This window comes from Geotrypetes seraphini, chromosome 15 (genome assembly GCF_902459505.1).
Source record: "Geotrypetes seraphini chromosome 15, aGeoSer1.1, whole genome shotgun sequence".
Taxonomy (NCBI): domain Eukaryota; kingdom Metazoa; phylum Chordata; class Amphibia; order Gymnophiona; family Dermophiidae; genus Geotrypetes; species Geotrypetes seraphini.
In genome coordinates this window covers 70,507,976-70,530,725 of record NC_047098.1, presented here as the reverse complement: position 1 = coordinate 70,530,725, position 22,750 = coordinate 70,507,976, and the positions used below count along the sequence as shown (strand labels likewise).

The window sequence follows — 22,750 nt, the reverse complement described above, 5'->3', positions numbered from 1 at the left end:
GCTCTGTCCGGCCAAAAACAGGGACTAGAAACCCCCTAAACAAATTCCAACAGCCCTACCAAGGGAGATGGGTACAGATCACTCAACACCTGCTGGAGACTGAAAGAAGACTGATGTAAATAGAGAAGGGAGTATATTATATACTGTCCCACAGTTTTGTTTTCAGTCTCCACCTGCTGGTCATGATTGGATATATACCCATTTGTAAAGATTAACCTCTACTGGTCTGGAGAGTGCTAAAGAAGAACATAAGCAGTGCCTCTGCTGGGTCAGACCAGAGGTCCATCATGCCCAGCAGTCTGCTCACGTGGTGGCCCAACAGGTCCAAGACCTGTGCAGTAATCCTCTATCTATACCCCTCTAACCCTTTTTCCAACAGAAAATTGTCCAATCCCTTCTTGAACCCCAATACTGTACTCTGTCCTATCACGCCATCTGGAAGCGCATTCCAGGTATCCACCACACATTGGGTGAAGAAAAACTTCCTAGCATTTATTTTGAAGCTGTCCCCTTTCAACTTTTCTGAATGCCCTCTCGTCCTTGAGTTTTTTTCGAAAGTTTGAAGAATCTGTCCCTCTCCACTTTCTCTATGCCCTTCATGATCTTGTAGGTCTCTATCATATCCCCTCTAAGTCTCCTCTTTTCCAGGTCTTTTTTATAAATATTTATTTGGAGTAATACAAACAAGAATGTCAAGTGATTAATTAATGTATTTCTGAATGATTATTGTACACTTGTTGAAATTTCTGAAAATGAATAAAGATTAAAAAAAAAAAAAAAAAGAAGCAATAATTAAGTCCACTCCAATTTTTCCAATTAAATGTGATTTGTTGTATGGCGACTCCTGTCATGATCAATAAAAGCTTATTATTGTTAGATGAAATTTGACTCTGTGTCCTCATTGATGTTCCGAATAGAATTGTATCTTAAGACAATGCAACATGGTTTTCCAATAAGCAATTTATTTGACCCCAAATAGATTTCCAAAAGGCTAAAATAAAGGGACAAAAAAATAATAAATGATCTAGAGCAGTGTTCTTCAACCTTTTTACACCCGTGGACCAGCAGAAAAAAAAGAATTATTTTGTGAACCGGCAAACTACTAGGACTAAAATTTAAAAAACCCGTTTCCGCCCCATCTCCGCGAGCTCGGTCCCCACAAATCATCTGATCCCATCCACACAAGCCTCAGTTATGATTTCATATTGAATGTATTTTATTAAAGTATAAAAAGAAACAATATCATTTTATAAATACAATTGTCATTTTACAAATACAAATAATTCAGAGCAAGGATCAACAAAAGCCCTGTCTCCTCTCCCCTTCACATATATCCCCTCTACTATCAAGAAAACTGAACAAGCCAAATTATTACAGAATGCTACACAGAAATATCATGCTAACAGAATACTGCAGTCACACATGACAGGAATAGTTTTAGGGGAGTGCAACTAGGGCAACTGCCCCCTAGTCAGAGAGCGCCCTAAGCCAGCTGGAAGCTAAAGAAGAACTTCCTGGGTTTTTCAGTCCCCAGTTATGTCTAACACCAGCTCTAGCAGGATATATATTTCAAATCTGATATATTCTAATCACAAAATAGAAATAAAATTATTTTTTTCTACCTTTTGTCGTCTCTGGTTTCTGCTTTCAATCTTCTTTTCACTCTCTTCCTTCCAGCGTCTGCCCTCTCTGTCTCTTCAATCCAGCATCTGCCCCTTCCATCCACTGTCTGTCCTCTCCTCCTTCCATATGGTATCTGTCTTCTTTCTATGCCCCTCTCCCCTTTCCATCCAGCTTGTACCCCTCTCTCCTTTTTATATGATTCATTCCAGCTTCATTGCTCTCTTTATTTTTATCTCTCCTACACCAGATCCATCATCGTTGTCCCTCTATGCTTATTTTTCTGCTGACCCCTTCCTATCATCAATCTCTCTACTTTCTCATGCCTGTGTCTCCCCTTCCCCTCCTCTGATCTCTCTGCCAGCTGTTTCCTTCCTTTTTTCATTCTCCCTTCCCTCCTCCTCCTGTCCAGCAGTAACTCTCTTCCCTTCCTCCCCTCCCAGCAGCATCTCTCCTTCTCCCTCTCCAGTAGCAGCTGTCCCTTTTTTCCCTTGCCCAGCAGCTTCCCAGACTCCTTTCCCTCCTCCCCTCCCAGCAGCATCTCTCCTTCTCCTTCCCTCCAGGTCCAGTAGCAGCTGTCCCTTTTTTTCCCTTGCCCAGCAGCTTCCCAGATTCCTTTTCCTCCTCCCCTCCCAAAAGCATCTCTCTTTCTCCCTCTCCAGTAGCAGCTGTCCCTTTTTATCCCTTGCCCAGCAGCTTCCCAGATTCCTTTCCCTCCTCCCCTCCCAGCAACATCTCTCCTTCTCCCTCTCCAGTAGCAGCTGTCCCTTTTTTCCCCTGCCCAGCAGCTTCCCAGACTCTGATAGTGGTTTTCTCCCCTCCCAGCAGCTCTTCTTACTTCCCAGCGCAGCGATTAATGAAGGCAGCCTCGGGTCCTTTGTTGGGTCGCGCCGCCTCTGAGGAAAGAGGAAGTTGCATCATCAGAGGCAGCCGCGACTCAGCAAAAGCCCCGAGGCTGCCTTCGTTAGTCGCTGCGCATGGAAGTAAAGGAGAGCTGCAGAGAGGGGAGAAAGCCACTGTCGGAGGCTCCCCAAGATCTCTCCGGCCCAGCGCACGCTTCAGATGTTGATCTTGCCGGCCCTGCGCGGACCTGCAGGAAGTTGAAGTGAGTTCATCTTGCCGGCCCTGCGCGGACCGGCAAAAATTTCCTGCGGACCAGCACCGGTCCACGGACCAGCAGTTGAAGAACTGTGATCTAGAGTCCCTACTTCGAGATTACAATGCCAGCATCTATTAGACTTAGCGCTATTCAACTTTTGCAACCTTACTGGGGTCCAAAAAGCTCTATGTAAAAGAAAAAACCATGCTTGTCTCATAGATGCGGAGACTGTAGATCTCATTCTCCAAGACCAAATCCATGGCCATTGAGATGCATTAATCTGATGCTTAATCTCAATGCTCCAAATATCTCTAAGACCATTTTTAGGCTTTTTTTTAACTAATCCACTTATCAATTTATACCACTGTGCAGCCTGGTGTCCCAGAAAGTCCACCTGAATGCATAAGAACTCCAAACTATATTGATTGTTAAGGGTATTCCATTCAGGGAACCCCACCTGAATGGCCTGCTTCAATTGCAACTATCTAAAACTTTGTGATTTAAGACCATATTTATATTGCAACTGTGAAAATTCAAGCAGTTTACCATTTGAAATAACATCTTCCAAAATACGTATCCCTGCTATCATCCAATGCTTCCAGATGACCTTAAGTCCGCCAATTTGAATCCTGGAGTTTGGTCATATAGTTTGATTTGTTGACTTTTGTATTGGAACAGAGGTTAAATTATTAATATATCGTAGTGTTTTCCATGTATCCATTAATATTCTATTGTCTTTATACAATCTAGGCATTTTAATACTAAGAACATGATATAAGCGTAGAGGAAACATGAGTCGCCATTCCAACCATTATCTATGAGTTCTGGGAGGACCCAATACATACCCTGGTGCAGAATATAGGCTTGATGATATCTATAAAAGTATGGAAAATTTACCCCACCCTCTTTAATTGATTTTTGTAAAGATACTAGGGCGATTCTAGGAGTTTTACCTAGCCAAACAAATTTGGTAAGAATGCTATTTAAAAGGGGGCGTGGCTTGGAGACGAAGGAGAATGGTCGGTGACTGAACTGCTCTGTGAAAAAAGCTCAAATAAATAAAATATAGCTACAGAAAAATAGTTGAAATTAATTAAAAAGATGAGGATCAGCAGCATAATGGCATCGGGTAAGCTGACAAAAGCTAACTCAGCAGGAGGAAGTAATAAAAGATCAAACATGGAGCCTATAGCCCCCTCTAAAGTTCCGTTGCCAACGGATGATGCAGAAGACATTGACATCGTTAAGGAACTTCGGCAGATAAAGGAAATAATCTTACAAAGTGTAAAGAATATCCAGGAAGTCAAAGAGGAGCTGGCAGGGCTTAAATTAAGTTTGAAGGTGGTAGATGTTAAAGTGGAGCAATTAGACAAAAGAGTGGAGAAAACGGAAACGGAAATAGCTCAGTGCAAGAGAGACTGTAAAGAAATAGAAATATTAAAGAGGAATCTTGAGGATTGTTCTAATCGCGAAAAAGAAATAATTTAAGGCTGATTGGGGTCTCGGAAGGGGTAGAAAAAAATAATCCTATTGCCTTTCTTGTGCAGTTTCTACCGAAAATTCTACCTCTGACAGTTAAATTTCCTCTAGAAATAGAAAGGGCGCACAGGGTCCTGACTAAAAGATTTGATAATCAAAAGGGTCCGCGTCCTTTCATTTGTAAGCTGCTCCGTTATCAGCAGGTGGAGGAAATTATAAGACTGGCAAAAGAAAATAAGACCTTGAAGTGCCAGGATTCAAAAATATATATAGTGTCAGATTTTGCAAAAGCAACGGCTCAAAAAAGGAAAAAATTGCTTGAATTGAGACCGCAGCTTAGAGCTATTGGAGCAAGGTACGGTCTAATGTACCCAGCTATTATGAGGGTCACTTTTGCAAATAAAACTTCAAACTTTGATGATCCTTTGAAATTAAAAGAATTCTTAGAGCAATGTGAACAGCCTATGAATACATAAACCGAGACTATAATTTAACAGAAGGATTGGAGTAAGAAATACTTTGATTCCGAGATGTTGTTTTTTTTTTCCTCTCGTCATTTGATTTTTTATTTGTTTTGGTTGGTTTCTTTTTTTTTTTTTTTCCATTATTTTTTATTTTCAAATTTTTCATAAAGTGTCCAAAATATTAAATACAATTGATAAGTACATAGTATCACTTTTATATCTAATACATTATATATCTAAATTTGATTTTCCCCCTCACCCTCCCCCCATCCTTTTATTACTTTAATATAATATTTTTAATTTTCAAATTTTACAGAAAGTGTACAACATGTTAGAATACAATTATTAAATATACAATATCACTTTTATATCTAATACATTATGTTCTAAATAAATTTTATCCCCTCTCCCTCCCCCCACCCTTCTATTACTTTTCATTCATATATTATATATTGTATAATATATTATAACATATTTTGTAGAGATTATTTTCATTACCCCCCCTCTATGTGTGTCATAAAAAAAAGATACTTAAGAGAAGAAAAGAAGAAGAAAAATCCTACTATTTATTCATTACAGTATTTTGTCAATGGCCCCCATATTTTTATAAATTTAGTATATGTCCCTCTTTGTATTGCTATTGTTCTTTCCATTTTAAATATATGACATATTGTATTCCACCAAAATGTATAATTTAGGTTGTTATAATTCTTCCAGTTATTGGTTATATGCTGAATGGCAACCCCTGTCATAATTAATAAAAGCTTGTTATTTTCTGGTGAAATTTGACTTTTTTTTCTCATCATCATTCCAAATAATATTGTATCATATGATATTGCAATATGATTTTCCATCAATTTATTAATTTGTGGCCAAATTGAATTCCAAAAAGTTTTAATATAGGGACAGTGATACAATAAATGATCTAATGTCCCTGGTTCTAGATTACAGTGCCAGCATTTATTGGACTTAGAACTGTCTAATTTTTGCAAACGTGTAGGGGTCCAAAAAGCTCTATGTAATAAAAAGAACCAAGTTTGTCTCATAGATGCTGACACTGTACATCTCATTCTCCAAGACCAAATTAGTGGCCATTGAGATGTATTAATCTGATGTCCAATCTCAATGCTCCAAATATCTCTTAGATATTGGTTTCTGATATAGAATATTTTGTGGAGAATTGGACTTTGGGAGTTACAGTTAAAAATGGAACAGATTTGAATTGCTGATGGAACTGAATGGAAGGATGTGGATGCAAGGATTCTATGATTACATCATTCCACATGCTATGAATCTCAGGGATATTAATGTGAATGAACATTCTAACTAAACTAAACTAAACTAAACCTTGGGTTTATATACCGCACCATCTCCACGAAAGCGGAGCTCGGCACGGTTTACAGGAAGAAGGATGAGAGAGGAACTACAGTGGAGAGATTAAAGAGTTAGGTGTAAAGGGGGAAGGTGAGAGGCCTAAGAGGGGGGAAGTGTTACAGTTTTGAGAATAGCCAGGTTTTTAGGTGTTTGCGGAAGAGTTGGAGGGAGCTTGAGGTTCGGAGAGGGGAGGTGAGGTTATTCCAGATCTCAGTGATTCTAAAGGGGAGGAATGACCCAAATTTGCCTACATGGGAAATACCTTTTATGGAAGGGAAGGATAGTTTAAAAATTTGGGAGGATCTGGAGGAAGTAGGGGTTGGGGAGTTCCAGGATAGAGGGATAACGGCAGGAAGGATGCCATGTAGGATCTTGTAGGCCAGACACGCACATTTGAAGTGGATCCTGGGGATTACTGGGAGCCAATGGAGCTTAGACAGGAGTGGTGAGACGTGATCAAATTTGCTTTTCGCGAAAACAAGCTTAGCTGCGGCGTTCTGAATCCGCTGAAGTCTGTGGAGGCTTTTCTTGGTTAGGCTGAGGTAGATAGAATTGCAATAATCCAATCTGGAGAGGATGATGGATTGTACTAGGACTGCGAAGTGTTTTTGGTGAAAATAGGGTCTGACTTTCCTTAGCATGTGAAGGCTGAAGAAGCATTTCTTCACCAGGGATTGGAGATGTTCGTTGAAGGATAGAGAAGAGTCTAAGGTGACACCCAGAACTTTGCTTGAGAACTCGAGCTGTAATGGGGGACAATGGGACGGAGGAAGGTAGATGGTCTAATTTTGGGCCGAGCCAAAGGAGTTTTGTTTTGGACTCGTTTAGTTTCATATGCATTGTGAATGCCCAGGATTGGAGGTTCTTTATGCATGAGGATATGTTCGTGGAGAGGTTAGTGAGGTTCGAGTCGGTCTCAAGGAGCACGAGGATGTCATCAGCGTAAGTGTAAAGAGTTTCAAGGGGGGATAGTTGGAGTAGTTTCAGGGAGGACATGTAAATGTTAAAGAGGATTGGGGAGAGGGGTGAGCCTTGTGGGACACCACAAGTCGGGGTCCAGGGGGAGGATGAGGTGCCACTCATGTTAACCATGTAAGAGCGGGAGCGCAAGAATTTGGAGAACCAATCAAGAACTATGGAGCTAATGCCTATCTCGGAGAGTTGGAAAATTAGAATGTCGTGGTGGACAACGTCAAAAGCTGCGGAGTGGTCGAATTGTAGAAGGACAGCAAACTTGTTACGAGAATGCAGTTGCTGAACCTTAGAGATTAGAGAGGCCAATAGGGATTCTGATGTCTCTGATTGAGGTGGATATAAAAGTTAAATATAAACTAAGAGTGACTGGCTCTAATTGTTGAAATTAGGCTCCCTACAGAAGTTAGGGCAGTTTTAAGTAACATTTCCAGCCCTTTATCTGATATTGATGTTCCAGGCAATAAGCAGCAATTTATAGGATCCTGCTACAGACTCTTTTTGAAGTGCTGGAATATACTGATGTCAGCTTTATAACATTCTTGACACTTTAGAATTGAATGTAGTCTAGCTGAGGTCAAAGAGCACTTTATGTTAAATGGAAACACTAATGGTTTCAAAGATTAAGGAAAGGGCGATAGATGATGGAGATTTCCTTAAGTGCATAGGACACTTTACAGGAAAAGAGGTGGTTTAAACAGAAAAAGAATTGTATTGGATGATTACTTGGACTGCGCTAAAAAAAGAAAATAATTTGGAAATTTGAAGGGGACAGAAGCCTGATTGCAGATAAATCAAAATTCTAAAGAGAATATAAACTTATTCTAAAAGAATGCAAGTTGTTTGGAAGAAGAAGTGACTTGGAAGAAGTGAAAGAAAGATCAAGGAAAGTATGAGATGTTAAGGATAAAGCAGTATCTGAACAGGATTTAAGAATAATTTCACTATGAATTGATTGTAAAGCAAAGAATATCAGACTTCTTTTGGATTGAATCTTCTGTGTATGAATGACTCTGTAGAAGCATAGATGACAATTTAAATATAATGGAACTGGAAAGTGTGGTTGGATTTATTCAGACTTTTATAAGACTATAATATATTAAAAGGACTGAAACTGTTTAGTGATTTTATGAAAAAAGGGAATGAACGTTAAAAATGGATGCATAATGGTGATGAATTAGTTAAAACAAGCAGCTGATATAAGGACATGAAGAATTGAAGAGATGGGGAGAAGCTGAATATGCTTGGAGAGTTTTTCTACACAAAGCGGAAGATTGATGAAATTGTTCATTTATGATATATAATGATATATTTTAATATCACTTTAATGTTTAAGGTTAAGAAGGTGATTTTAGATTAATTAAAGGGGGTATGCAATTAGAAAATTGAATAATAATTTATTAACATGTAATTGTTTTCACAGGAATACAATATAATATTGATTTATTTATTTGTAGTAAATTCAATTTAATATTAAAAGATATTGGTATAAGAAAATGTATTTGTTGGGCATGTGAGGGAAAGATTCTGAATTTATAGGTGTTTTATAATTTAAGGATAGGTAGGAGAGGGAGAAAGGGAAAGGGAAAGGAAGAGAAAATAGAGGGGAAAAGGAGGGAGGGGAGTGAGGGTGGAAGAAAAGGGAATGGAGGAAAAAAGGGGGAATAAGGGGGGGGGAAAAGGGAAGGAGAAAAAAAAAAAAAAAGGAAATTTGAACTTAATAGATTATTTGAATGATATTATATTATATAATGTAGCTTATTAGGAGTGATAAATGATGTATATGGCAGAGCCTGAAGGGAGCTTTTTGTCATATATATGAGCGTTTTCAAGTTTGCATTATTAATTGGGGGGAGGGGAGGGAGTAGGGAGGGGAATGGGAGGAAGAGATGTTGGTATAGTATTTATTAAAGATTTTGTGAATTGGGGGAAATATGTTGATAGAGAGATAGGGAGGTGTTGGGAGGAGGGGGACCGAGATAATTTAAAGTATGGATATAAGGAAAAGGAGTATAATATGATATTGAAGTGGAGATTCTTAGATATTAAATTTTTATTTGTGTAATGACTTTCAAAATATTCTCTTTAAATGTTAATGGCCTGAATCACCCGGTAAAAAGGAAAAAGGTACTGTCATATATCAAACAACAGAATATAGATATATGTTTTCTGCAGGAGACACATTTGTCTGGGATAGAGTCTATGAAGCTGTCAGATAATTGGATAAAACAATGTTTATTTGCACCAGCGATAAAAAAAGGCAGGAGTAGCAATATTGATAAACAAAAAAATGTCCAGCAACTTTTAATATGGTTAAGGCAGATCATCTAGGAAGGTGGGTACTTGTTGACATGAGCATGGGCAATAATACAATGGCGTTGTTAAATGTATATGCCCCTAATTCGAATCAAAGTGAATTCTTTAAATCTCTACAACAATTAATTTTACCACTGGCTACTACTAATTTAGTGGTGGCTGGGGACTTCAATGCTGTTATAGATCCAATAATGGATAAAAAAACCAAGTAGAATTATGAAATCAATGGGGTTAGATAATTTGATACAATCATGTATTTTAAAAGATATATGACGCATTCTTCATTTTAATGATCGGGAATTTACATTTTGTTCACATGTTCATCAATCATTTTCAAGAATTGATTATATTTTTGTTTCAGATCAGATAGTACAGAAAGTTGTAAAAGCTGACATAGAACCAATAATAATATCTGATCATGGTGGTGTGTGGATAGAAGTTAATTTAGTAGATCAAGATAATTCTAAACCGGTATGGAGGTTTGATAATGCATTGCTTGCTGATTCTAAATTTTGCACAGAATTTCAGACTAAAATTAATGAATATTTTTTACTTAATGATTTAGAGGAAATGTTGGTTGAAATTTTATGGGATGCTTTCAAGGCAACGATGAGAGGACAAATTATATCATATTCTGCATATAAAAAGAAACAGCTAAGAAAACAATTTGTAAGTCTGTAAAAAGAAATAAAAAATTTAGAATTAAAATTGGTTAACAAATGGGAACAGGATACATTTCAAATATTGTTAAAAAAAATGTGAATATAATGAAATTTCCTCTGGATTAATAAGGAAAGATATTTTTGCTCAGCAAACGTTGTATTATGGTAGTGCAAATAAGGCTGGAAGACTACTGGCAAATTATTTAAAAGCAAAGAAAAGGAAGGAGAAAATAGGCATAATTAAGGATGAGTTAGGAAATTCTCATTCTCAAATTGGAAATATATTAAAACAATTTTTAAAATATTATAAGTCCCTGTATTCTTCTGAGTCTTATTTAAATAAAGAGAAAGATGGGTTGGATTTTTTGAGTTCAGTTGAAGGTCCTAAGGTTCCTGATCATATAAAAGGAAGTTTAGATAAACCTATATCATTAAAAGAGTTACAAACGGCATTGAAATCCCTTAGAGTTGGGACCGCTCCAGGTGGAGATGGATTTACAGTAGAGTTTTATAAAGAACTAGTTGTTTAGCCCGTTACATTAACGGGTGCTAGCAGCCCTTCTCCCTTACTTTTACCTCCTCCCTGTCCAGCAGCACCCCCACCCATTCCCTGCTCCCCCTATATAGCAGTAGCCCTTTTCCTTTTATCTCCCCCTGTTCAGCATCACCCCATTTCCAGCTCCCCATATCCAGCAGTAGCTATTCTCCTTTGCAGGAGCCCTTCTCCCTTCCTTTTATCCCCCCCCCCTCCCGGTCTAGCAGTACCTCTTCCCTGCTTCCCCTATCCAGCAGTAGGCCTCCCTTCCTGTTACCTCCCCCCCCTGTCCAGAATCACCTCTTCCCCGCTCCTCCTGTACTGCAGCACCCCCTTACCTGCTCCCCCTGTCCAGTCCGGTGATCTCCAGGCAACAGGATGGCTCCTGCAGGGAGTCTAGTTCCTGTCCGGTCCGCGCCAGGCGTGCGAGCCTGCTCCACCCCCTCCCGACCTGCTGGGAGTATTTGAATTAGACCCGATGGTTCCTGTTGAGGGAAGCACTCCTCACCGGACTCAGCGGTGAACTCCAGCCATCGGGCCGACATCCGCCTTGGTTTTTTGTTTTTTTTTAGTTGAAAGATGCGGCGGTGGCTCCTCTCATGATCCCCGCCTGCGTCGGAAGTCCAACGCAGGCGGGGATCGTGAGATTAGCCACCGCCGCGTCTTTCAAAGAATCGTAAGCCGCGCATGCACACTTCCTATGTGTCAAATGCAGGGCTCACGTGACAGTGGATCGCAGGCGCTCCTCTTGCTCTCTGGCTGGTGTTAACGTCTGGGGCATTTTTTATTGTTATGTGTAATCAAGGCAGAGATGAGAAGTGGCTCGAGCCGACGCGCTTCTGCTGGGGACTCGTACAGTCCAGTCCTTCTGGAGAGTGTAGGGCAGTGGGGCCGTAGTAAGAGCGGGGCATGCTGCAGTCTTGGCGGCCACGGACATACGGATCATGGAAGCACGCCGATAAGACTGCGCATGCGCCGCCTACGGTTTTATTATATAGATTTCAAATTTCCCTTTTACCTTATTTATTAAAATTATATCAGGATCAACTGAATAAAGGTTGTATATCAGGCACTATGGCAGAATCTTTAACTATTGTTTTGCCAAAGCCAAATAAAGATCCAACATTGGTTTCAAACTACAGGCCTATATCTTTAATAAATGTAGATGGTAAATTATTAGCTAAGATTTTAGCATTAAGATTAGCTAAAGCTCTTCCACATATAATAGGTATGAATCAAACTGGATTTGTTGCTCAAAGACACTCTTCTAATAATACTAGACTGGCATTTCAGATGTATTATTTAACAAAACAAATTAACGATCCGGCTTTTTCGGTATCACTAGATGCTGAGAAGGCTTTTGATCATGTAGAATGGAATTTCATGTATCAAGCTATGGAATGGTTTGGTATTGGATCCGGATTTATACAAATGATTCAAGCACTGTATAGCTCCCCAACTGCTCGTTTATATATAAATAATAATTTTTCGGATGCTTTTAAATTGCAGAGGGGAGTTAGACAGGGTTGTCCATTATCTCCTTTGCTTTTTGATATAGTTCTTGAACCCTTGTTGTTAGCTATTCGACAGGCAAAGGACATACAGGGTATTCCATGTGCTGGAGTGGAATATAAAGTATCCGCTTATGCAGATGATATTTTGCTTCATTTGAGGAATCCGGAAACAACAATTCCATGTCTACTTGAAGTAATAGATACATTTGGAAAATTCTCAGGATACAAAATAAATTGGACTAAATCAGAGATTTTACCTTTAAATGTGCATTGTACAAAAGGTATACTTGATTCTTTTCCTTTTATTTGGAAAGAGGATGGAATAAAGTACTTAGGTATTTGGTTGAATAAGACACTCGAAGAGACAATGAGAATAAATGAAAATTTTTTATTACAAAAAGTAACAGAGTTGTGTGAGCAATGGAATCCTTTGCATTTGTCATGGTGGGGAAGAGTTCAAACTGTTAAAATGATGATTTTGCCTGTGATTTGCTATCAATTGGGAATGATACCAATGTTTTTTCAGGGGTCTTTCTATAAAAAGTTAAATAGTATTCTGGTTAAATTTATTTGGCTGGGTAAAATTGCAAGAGTGGCTCTAGTGTCTCTACAAAGACCAGTTGAGGAGGGTGGGGTAAATTTCCCCAATTTTTATAGGTATCATCAGGCCTATATCATGCGCCAAGGTATGTATTGGGTCCTCCCAGAGCTTTTGGAACAATTACCAGAATGGTTATGGGTGGAGAGATCACTTATATTTCCACTCAGGCTTGATCTTCTGCTTAGTATAAAAATGCCTAGAATACGTAAAGACAATAGAGTATTAATGGATACTTGGAAAACATTAAGACTTGTAGACAAATTAACTCCTGATTCTATTTTAAAATCGACACATCAATCTATTTGGGTAAACTCCAAGATACAAATAGGCGGGTTTAAGGTTGTCTGGAAGGATTGGATTAAAGCAGGTATAAGATCCTTAAAGGAAGTAATTGATAATGGTAAGCTGCTTGATTTTTCACAATTGCAACATAAATATGGTCTGAATAAAAAACAAAGTTATAAGTGGTTGCAATTGAAGCAGGCTATTCAGGTGGGGTTCCCTGAATGGAAATCTTTAAATGATCATTACAGCTTAGAATTTTTATGTTTCCAGGCAGATTTTCTGGGACACCAGGCCGCAAAGTGGTATAAAATTATATCTAATTATTTGACTAAGAAACCTAAAAATGGATTAAGAGATATTTGGAGCATTGAGATTAAGCATCAGATTAATGCATCTCAATGGCCACGTATTTGGTCTTGGAGAATTAAAGGTACGATGTCGGCATCTATTAGGCAAACATGGTTCTTCTTGTTGCATAGAGCATTCTGGACCCCTACTAGATTACAAAAATTAGATTGCTCTAAGTCTAATAGGTACTGGCATTGTAAAATTGAAGTTGGAACTTTAGACCATCTTTTATTCTATTGTCCATGTATTCAGGCATTTTGGTTGTCAATCTGGGATCAAGTTAACCTAATGATGGAAAGTCATGTGGCATTGTCCTATGACACGGTGGTTTTTGGAATGTGTATGAGGGCTAAATGCCAAATATCTGCAGCAAATAATAAGTTACTGATGATTCTTACTGGTGTGGGAATTCAGCAAATAACGACTAATTGGAAAGACTGTTCTAGACTGAATTGTAGTTTCTGGTGGAACTCAGTATGTCATATGTACAAGATGGAAAGACTACTTGCAGTACAGAAGGGTCATTTTAAAAGATTTCAGGAGATGTAGAGGCCATTAATTGAATATTATTATGATTAAGGTTTATTCTTTTTCCTTATGGGATAATTTGGAGAAATGGGGGGGGGGGATAGGATATTCTAATTAAATAGCGGTATATTTTAACTGATTAATGCATATAAGAAATATGGTATGTATGTATGAACAGAAAAGGAAAAGGGGTAAATTTATTGGAAATATATTGTTATGGAATTTTAGGGGATATATGTAATATGAGTTATATTTATTGTGCATTTAATTTATATAATACAATGAACAAAGAGTTTGAGGAAGAAAGGGTGGGGGGAGGGATAGCTTAATGTAAGATTAATTGTAATATAGAAGAGAGATGTCTAGGTATGTATATGTTTGGCTAGATTATTTTGTGGATATGGGGAGGGATGGGAGGTGGGTGGGGAGAATTAAAATATGTATAATAACGTTGTTTAAGAATGTCAAGTGAGTTATGTGAATCATTTGTAATAATATTGTACACTTGTTGAAAGAAATAAAATGAATAAAGATTAAAAAAAAAAACAAAAAAAACAATGCTATTTAATTTTTTATAAAAGGACCCTCTAAAAAAAACTGGTAACATACTCATTTGGTAACAAATCACAGGCAATATCATCATTTTAACCGTTTGAACTCTTCCCCACCAAGAAAGATATAAAGGGTTCCATTGCTCGCACATTTGTTACCTTCTGCAGCAAAGATTTTTGTTTTCTTTCATTGTGTCTTCCAGAGTATTTTTAATCCAAATTCCTAAATATTTTAATCCATCTTCCTTCCATATAAAGGAAAATGAATTAAATAAGCCTTTTGTACAATGTACATTTAGTGAAAGAATTTTTGATTTACTCCAATTTATCTTATAACCTGAGAATTTTCCAAATTTCTCAATCAATTCAAGTAAGCATGGAATGGTCTTTTCAGGATTTCTCAAATGAAGCAATATATCATCTGTGTATGCAGAGACCTTATATTCCCGATCTGAATAAGGAATACCCTGTATTTCCTTTACTTGTTGGATAGCTAATATCAAATGTTCTAATACAATATCAAACAACAACGGAGACAGGGGACAGCCTTGTCTAACTCCCCTCTGCAAACTAAAACGTTCAGAAAAATTATTATTTATATATAATCTAGCAGCAGGGGAGCTATACAATGTTTGAATCATTCTTATAAATCCTGACCCTATTCCAAACCATTCCATAGATTGATATATAAAGGTCCATTCCACCCGATCAAAGGCTTTCTCTGTGTCCAAGGATACAGAAAAAGCCGGATCATTCATGGTTTTTGTTAAATTCAACATGTGAAGAGCCAATCTGGTGTTATTTGATGAATGATTCCTAGCAACAAACCCAGTTTGATGCATACCAATAATAAAAGGGAGAACCTTAGCTAAGCATAAAGACAATATTTTAGCTAAAAGTTTCCCATCTACATTAATTAATGAAATCGGCCTGTAGTTTGAAACCAATATGGGATATTCTGTTATACTTTTTCCTTTAGGATTCCTCTTTGGTAAAATGGCTCACTGTGGTCCTTTGGGTAAGAGCGGACGTCTAGTTTTGTATAAAGCCAGCATAGTCGGGGAAACATGTCTATTCTGGATTATATGGGTAGTATATGTGCAGAATCTTTCACCAAGGGCTTTCTTAATGAGCTTCAATTGTGAGCTAAGTATTTGGGTAGACATTTCACCTACTTTTCCTTCAATTTTGTATCTTATGAATATGGGAAAAAGGGGAGGCTGTTAAAATGGATGAAAAAGGGGAGGCTGTTAAAATGGGATAGATATTGGATTTGCAGTGGGAGATCAGAAGAGCACAGGCCTCCAGCACAATTATATTTGAAATTTTGTTAGTTTGGTAGGTTTATTTGGGGGTTCTTGATATTTGTATCTGAAGTAACTTGCCTTTTGTATTTGTAATGGTTCTTTGCTATAATAAACAGATTATAAACTTTAAAAAAAGCATTATTTGAAGCAACAGTTTCTTAAGCTTTGCATAAATAAAACAGTAAAATAGGATAGCATTCCATTGTGCTTGCTTGCTCCCTGACTTCTCCATCTCAGCACATCTCTGGCTATCAAGAGGAGGTTTCTAAGGCACACAAAAAATACAATGTTCCCCCATGACCCATATGAAGATGCTATGTCCATGCTATACTATAGCTATGCTCAGAACTATTCATAAGATGAAAAATTATCATCTGACGCTCCCTTGAAAGATCCAGCAAGGAGGGAACTCCCCCCCCCTCTTTCCCAATTAAAGCAACCTACCATTGTCAAGGACAACCATCAGTGGTGCCAGAAGGTCACACATTCCTTGGACATAACCAATGTCCAAATGCTCCCAAACATAGCTGCACAATAGAAAGAAAACAAAGAGAAACATTCAGTATTTCATGCTGCACCTTCAGCATGACCATTGACATATCCTCAGAATAAAGAAAATTCTTTGGGTAAAAGTTATACCCATATACTATCATGGTATTTACAGCAACACAGGTCAGCAATATGGGGACATTAAAATGCTCTTCTTTCTCTGTGTTCTGATTATACTGTAAATGTATCATGATAGAGGCAGAAAGCTCAGAACGGTTTATATGAATTTATAAGCATTTTTCCTGTCTGTCTCAGTGGGCTCACAATCTATCTAATGTACCTGGGGCAATGGGGGGGATTAAGTGACTTGCCCAGGGTCACAAGGAACAGCTGAGGCTGGAGCTTTAACCACTGCACCGTGGAGAACCAGCTCTTGGATTTATACTGCACCAGGAGATGCTCTTGAGGTTGATGAAGGTTACGAAACGGGGCTCTGTAGGGCAATCAGCTGGCACCCCGTATGAATAATAGCGGTCTACAGAATGAGATAAGTTCCTGGCTTTTTAGTAGCTTTATTAATGGTTTATAAACTGATAAGGTTGAACACTACAGGAGCTTCTCAAACAATCAATGTGCAATTCAGAAGCGAATTTTGAATTATCTACTTTAAATTCTTTAAATATATCATACAGACACCAGGGTTTTTGGGCTAACTAGCTAGGTTTTGTAATAAACACAGTTTAAAAGAAAAAAACAAAACTTTTGTACTATTAATTATAGACCTTTAGATTGGCCCACAGGGTGTTTAAAGTGATGTGAGTGGGTATCGTCTGATGGGTACGTTCATGCTATTGGCAGTATTGAACCCTGGTGAACTCGAAATAAATCCTTTATCCGAGTTCCTACCTACTGATTTAACACCCTGTATGGAATATTCCAGCGTGATTTCATACAATAAGTCTAGTTAGCCCATAGCCCAGTAGGTGCCTGAAGAAGAAGAGAGTAGGTCTCAACTTGCAGCTTTAACTACTGCGCCATACTCCTCTTTCTGTAGAACTTACAAAAGCCAATTGAACCCAGTATCTTTTCTGAAATGGCAAGTCCAGTTCACAGGTTCAGAGCAAATACCTAAAGACTATTTGCATTGTCTCCAGGAACCTGAACTCTGCTATGTTACATTCTCTTGCAAAAGATTCCACAACTAAATTATGTGCTACATGAAAATATTCCTCTCTACAATTTTTTTAGTCTATTGGTTGTTAAGTTTCATGTTTTAGTAGTGTTTGAAAGGACCCACAACTAGGACATGACATCAGAAGGGAGCAAAGGTTGGTGCGAGCAGCAAGTGGAAGATGTTGTTCATGTCAGCGAACATTTTAAAAGGTATGCAGAGGGTGGAGAAGAGGAGAGGCGACAGAGCCCGGGATGGTAGTTTGATTCCTACTATTTAAAACAGGGGTGCCCAAAAGGTCAATTGCGATCGACCAGTAGATCGCGAAGAAAATGTGAGTTGATCGCAGAGCCCATCCTGGGCTCTGTGATAGACTCGCGTTGCCTTCCCGATCTACCAGGCCGATCAGCCTTCCTCTCCCCAATGTCAATTCTGACATTGGAGAGGAAGTTCCGGGCCAGCCAATTACTGCTTGGCTGGCTCAGAACTTCCTCTCCGACGTCAAAATTGGAGGGGGTATATTTATCTATTTTTGTATAGTTGTTACTGAGGTGACATCGCATAGAGTCATCTGCCTTGACCTCTTTGAAAAAAAACCCGGAATATAATTGATAATGAGATGTACAGTGTCCGCATCTATGAGACAAACTTGGTACTTTTTGTTGCATAGAGTATTTTGGACCCGAGTTAGATTATAAAAGTTAGATAGCTCTAAGTCTAATAGATGCTGGCACTGTAATCTTGAAGCAGGGACTCTAGATCATTTATTATTTTATTGTCCCTTTATTATGGCCTTTTGGAAATCAATTTGGCCCCAAATTAATTGTTTTTTGGAGAATCATGTGGCATTATCCTAAGATACGATTTTATTCGGTATGTCAATGAGAACAAAGCCAAATTTCATCAAAGAATAATAAACTTTTAATGATTATGACAGGATATACAACAGATCACAAGTAATTGGAAAAACTGGAATAGACTCAATTATAACTTCTTTATGATTTTCCATAAAGAGGTTAACTTGATCCCATATTAATAACCAAAATGCCTGAATATATGGACAATAAAATAAAAGATGATCCAGGGTTCCAACTTCAATTTTACAATGCCAGCACCTATTAGACTTAGAGCAATCTAATTTTTGTAATCTAGTAGGGGTCCAGAATGCTCTATGCAACAAAAAGAACCATGTTTGTCTAATAGATGCCGACATCGTACCTTTAATTCTCCAAGACCAAATACGTGGCCATTGAGATGCATTAATCTGATGCTTAATCTCAATGCTCCAAATATCCCTTAATCCATTTTTAAGTTTCTTATTCAAATAATTAGATAAAATTTTATACCACTTGGCGGCCTGGTGTCCCAGAAAATCTGCCTGAAAACATAGGAATTCTAATGTATTGGTTTATAAGATGAAAAATGAATAAAGATTTATAAAAAAAAAAAAAAAGAGATAATTTTCTCTGTGCTTTGTGTTTTTTAAAAAATTTTATTGTTGGTAGATCATTTTGACTTGGCCATTTTAAAAGTAGCCCAAAAAGTGTGGGCACCCCTGATCTACATAGAAAAAGCTGGATGTCCAATCTCATCCCCTTATTTAACCTCACTTACAATTTTATGAACTTCTATCATACCTGATTTCCAAACTAAAGAATCTGGAGAGGGAGAGGGAATGGAGGGAAGCTCTTCAATTGTCTCTTAGCTGCAGGGACCTTACCCTTTTTCCTGACTATCCCAAACACCTCCCCCATCCATGATTATTTACTCACATACACACCTGCACATGATGTTTCGAAGTTTTTCCAGGTTGGCTGCAGTAAAATACCAATAATTCCGATCACATCTCTGGACATCTTTATCAATCCTATGTAAATTTAAGGCAACAGAATCCAGTAATTCAATCTAGAAAAGAAAAGATCATTCAGATATATATTTTAAAAGAGTTCAGGGTAAAGGCAAAAGGGATAATCTTATAAAGGGGACAAGGCATCAAAAGTCTGCACTGGCAAATGAACACCCAGTTCTGCTACAATGTCTGCATGCTAGCAAGAGGAAAAGGGCAGATATAACTACAGCTTATATCAGAGATCCTCTGAATTATCAGAGAAACCACATAGCATCTGACCGAAGGATAACTCAAAGAAATGAGTATTCAGTAGGCCCTTAAGTTTAGAGAAAAAGGAGTTGGAGCGGTCCAGTGGGGAGATTGTTCCAAAGCTAAATTGCAAGGAAAAAGAAAGTTTGCAGATTCCCAGCATGCAAGATGGGGAGGAGGAAGTACCAAATGCTGTGAATCCGGGGATATCAAAGTAAAGGAGTTTCTTTAGCACTCTCCAGACCAGTAGAGGTTAACTTTACGAATGGGTATATATCTAATCATGACCAGCAGGTGGAGACTGAAAACAAAACTTTGGGACAGTATATCCTAGCCCCTCCTCTCTATTTCCCTCAGTCTTCTTTCAGTCTCCAGCAGGTGTTGAGTGATCTGTACCCATCTCCCTTGGTAGGGCTGTTGGAATTTGTTTAAGGGGTTTTTTGTCCCTGTTTTTAGCCGGACGGAGCTTGGACGGACTCTGTTTGGGGGTTCGTCCGACCTCGGGGGTGTCAAACCCGGCGGGTCACGAGCGGGGTCCCTCCCCCCACTTCCTCCACCTCCCTATATTTTTTTAGAGGAGCCTCAGCAATAAGCCTTGCCCCCTAAATCAAGCAAGACTATTGTTTGAGAGCCTGTGGAGTCTGTTCTGTAAAAAAAAAAAAAAAAAAAAAAAATCCTGAGGTAGTGCTGGTCTGGAGGGTTGTATCCCTTTAAGAAAACTGTATTTTACTGTATTTTTTCAACTAACCGGCACTCTTTTACAGCTAGGTCGCGTATGGAGCAATGAGCACTTCTAAAGGGAAAAAGTGCTCATTGTGCTCCAGACGCGAGGCACTCGCGGCCGGCCTGTGCAAGCGGTGTTCAGGCCGGTGCGGTGGAGGAGCTCCGTCGGCAGCGGCTGCAGGCGCCCAGAGCTCCCCGCCGATGGTGCCTCGCGAGTCGGCAGGGAACGGTGGAGAAGCCCGGTCTTCTCCGTCCGCCCACGGAGGGAATCCCCAAACCGCCGACGGTCGGGTTTTAGAGGATTCCCTCTCAGCTGATTTTTTGACAGCTGATGCCGGCTTGCCTGCTTTAGCGGCTGAGACTATTCAGGTTTCTCAGCCGCTTCAGGCTATGGAGGGAGCTTTTTTGGCGGGAAAACCGCCATCTTCTCTGTCTGGCCCCTCCATTTTGTCTTCCACCTCAGGTGACCTTCCCCCTGTTTTGACTATGCAGGGGCAAGGTTCTGCTGGGTCCCCTGCTGTGGCAGGGAGTCCCTTGGGACCCTCGGGGGGGTTTTCTCCTGAATTTTTCTTTTCTTTATGCAGAGCCTATTTTCAGGCGGCTGGGGGTCCCGGTTGCGCCCAGGGGGTCTCGGGGGGTGGTTTTTCCTCCGCGCTTCCTGCGGCTTTGCCTCTTTCGTCTGGCGTGACGTCCCCTCCGCCGCCTCCCTTGTCCAAGCGTCCGCAGGTGTCGTGGGACGAGAATTTGTGGTCGGAGGAACGGGTCGGTCTGGAGGAGGACCTGGACCCTTCTGAGGAATTCCAGGACTCTCTGGAGGGGACGGAAGCTGGCGGCGGGTTGTCGGATTTCCCGTTCTCCAGTGACGAGGCGTCTGTGGTGCGTCTTTTTCAGAAAGATGAGCTGCCTGACCTTATTCAGCAGGTTTCTTCGGTCTTGCGTTTTGAGGACGCGCCGCCGGAGACTCCGCGTGTGGGGGACCCCCTGTTGCGGGGGATCCGTTCCGTTTCCCGCTCTTTTCCTATGCATCAGGATATTCGGGATATTATCCTGGAGCAGTGGAAAACGCCGGAGACGCCGTTTCGGCTGGCGCGCAGCATGGCTCGCCTGTATCCCATTCCTGAAGGGGATCGGGCTACGTTAGCTTCGCCGGTCGTGGATGCGGTGGTCTCGGCAATTTCCAAGCGGCATACCGTGCCTGTTGAGGGCGGTTCTGCCTTGCGAGACCCTGAGGAGCGCAAATTGGAGGGCCTACTTAAGCAAAATTTTCAGGTCTCTGCCCTTGGGGTCCAGGCGGCTATTTGTGGGGGACTGGTTGCTCGCGCCGTGTTTCGGTGGGCGGAGCGGGTCTTGGATCGAGAGTCTGACGACTGGTCTCTGGTGGATCAGGAGGTTGCGAAGATTGAGATGGCGGCCTCATTCCTCTCAGATGCTCTCTATGACTTGGTGCGGATCTCGGCTAAGTCTATGGCTTTTGGCGTGGCCGCAAGGCGTGTGTTGTGGCTGCGCGCTTGGGCGGCGGATGCTGCGTCCAAAGCTAAGCTTACTAAATTTCCCTTTCGGGGGTCGTTTTTGTTTGGAGAGGACTTGGATAAGTTGATTCAGACTCTGTCGGACTCGAAAGTTCCCCGTCTGCCGGAGGACCGTGCCCGCCCGGCGTCTAGGGGGGGTGCGGCCCGGGGGCGTTTGCGGGATTTTCGCAAGTATCGCCCTGGGCGTGGGGCTGCTTCTTTCCAGTCTCCGGGATTTTCCCGGGGTCGGTTCTTCCAGCGCATGCAGCCCTTTCGGGGGGCCCGTCGGGGGGCAGGGAATCCCTCCGCCGGTTCCCCCGCTTCCCGTCCTGCACAATGACGCCTTGCCGGCGCCCCCTTTGGTTCCGGTGGGGGCCCGGCTGCGAGATTTTTTCCCCAAATGGGCCGAGATCACGTCCGATCAGTGGGTCCTGGAGGTGGTGCGGGACGGTTATGCCCTGGAGTTCGCCCGCTCTCTGCCGGATTTTTTCCTCGCTTCTCCATGTCAGACTCCGGGGAAGACGCAGGCTTTTCGCCAGACCCTTCAGCGCTTGCTAGATCTCAGGGCAGTTGTTCCGGTGCCCCCTCCAGAGTGGGGCACGGGCAGGTACTCCATTTACTTTGTGGTGCCCAAGAAGGAGGGGACTTTTCGGCCCATCCTCGATTTGAAAGGGGTCAACAGGGCTCTCAAGATTCCCTCTTTCCGTATGGAAACTCTGCGGTCGGTCATTCTGGCGGTTCAGCCGGGGGAGTTTCTCACTTCCCTCGATCTGACGGAGGCCTACTTGCATGTTCCCATTCGGGCCTCTCATCAGCGTTTCCTGCGCTTTGCGATCTTGGGTCGGCACTTTCAGTTCTGTGCGCTTCCCTTTGGGCTGGCCACGGCTCCGCGGACGTTCACCAAGGTGATGGTGGTCGTCGCGGCAGCCTTGCGGTCGGAGGGCATCCTGGTACACCCCTACCTGGACGACTGGTTAATTCGGGCAAAGTCGTTGCAGGAAAGCTCCCGGGTTACTGCTCGGGTGGTGGAGTTTCTCCGGTCGCTGGGCTGGGTGGTCAACCTTGCCAAGAGTCGGTTGGTCCCGGCTCAGCGTCTGGAGTACCTC

At 40.8% G+C, this 22,750-nt stretch overlaps 1 protein-coding gene across 3 annotated transcripts in view; it reads right to left on the bottom strand.

The window, feature by feature from the left end:
- Positions 1-22,750, bottom strand: part of SGSM2 (small G protein signaling modulator 2) — a 278,910-nt gene that overhangs the window by 26,774 nt on the left and 229,386 nt on the right. For all 3 annotated transcript variants that reach the window (XM_033921351.1, XM_033921352.1, XM_033921353.1), the window contains 2 exons: positions 19,096-19,220; positions 16,100-16,182 (listed from right to left, as the gene is read on the bottom strand). In XM_033921351.1, the coding sequence (XP_033777242.1) occupies positions 16,100-16,182; positions 19,096-19,220 (208 nt within the window). The remainder of the gene's footprint in view (positions 1-16,099; positions 16,183-19,095; positions 19,221-22,750) is intronic.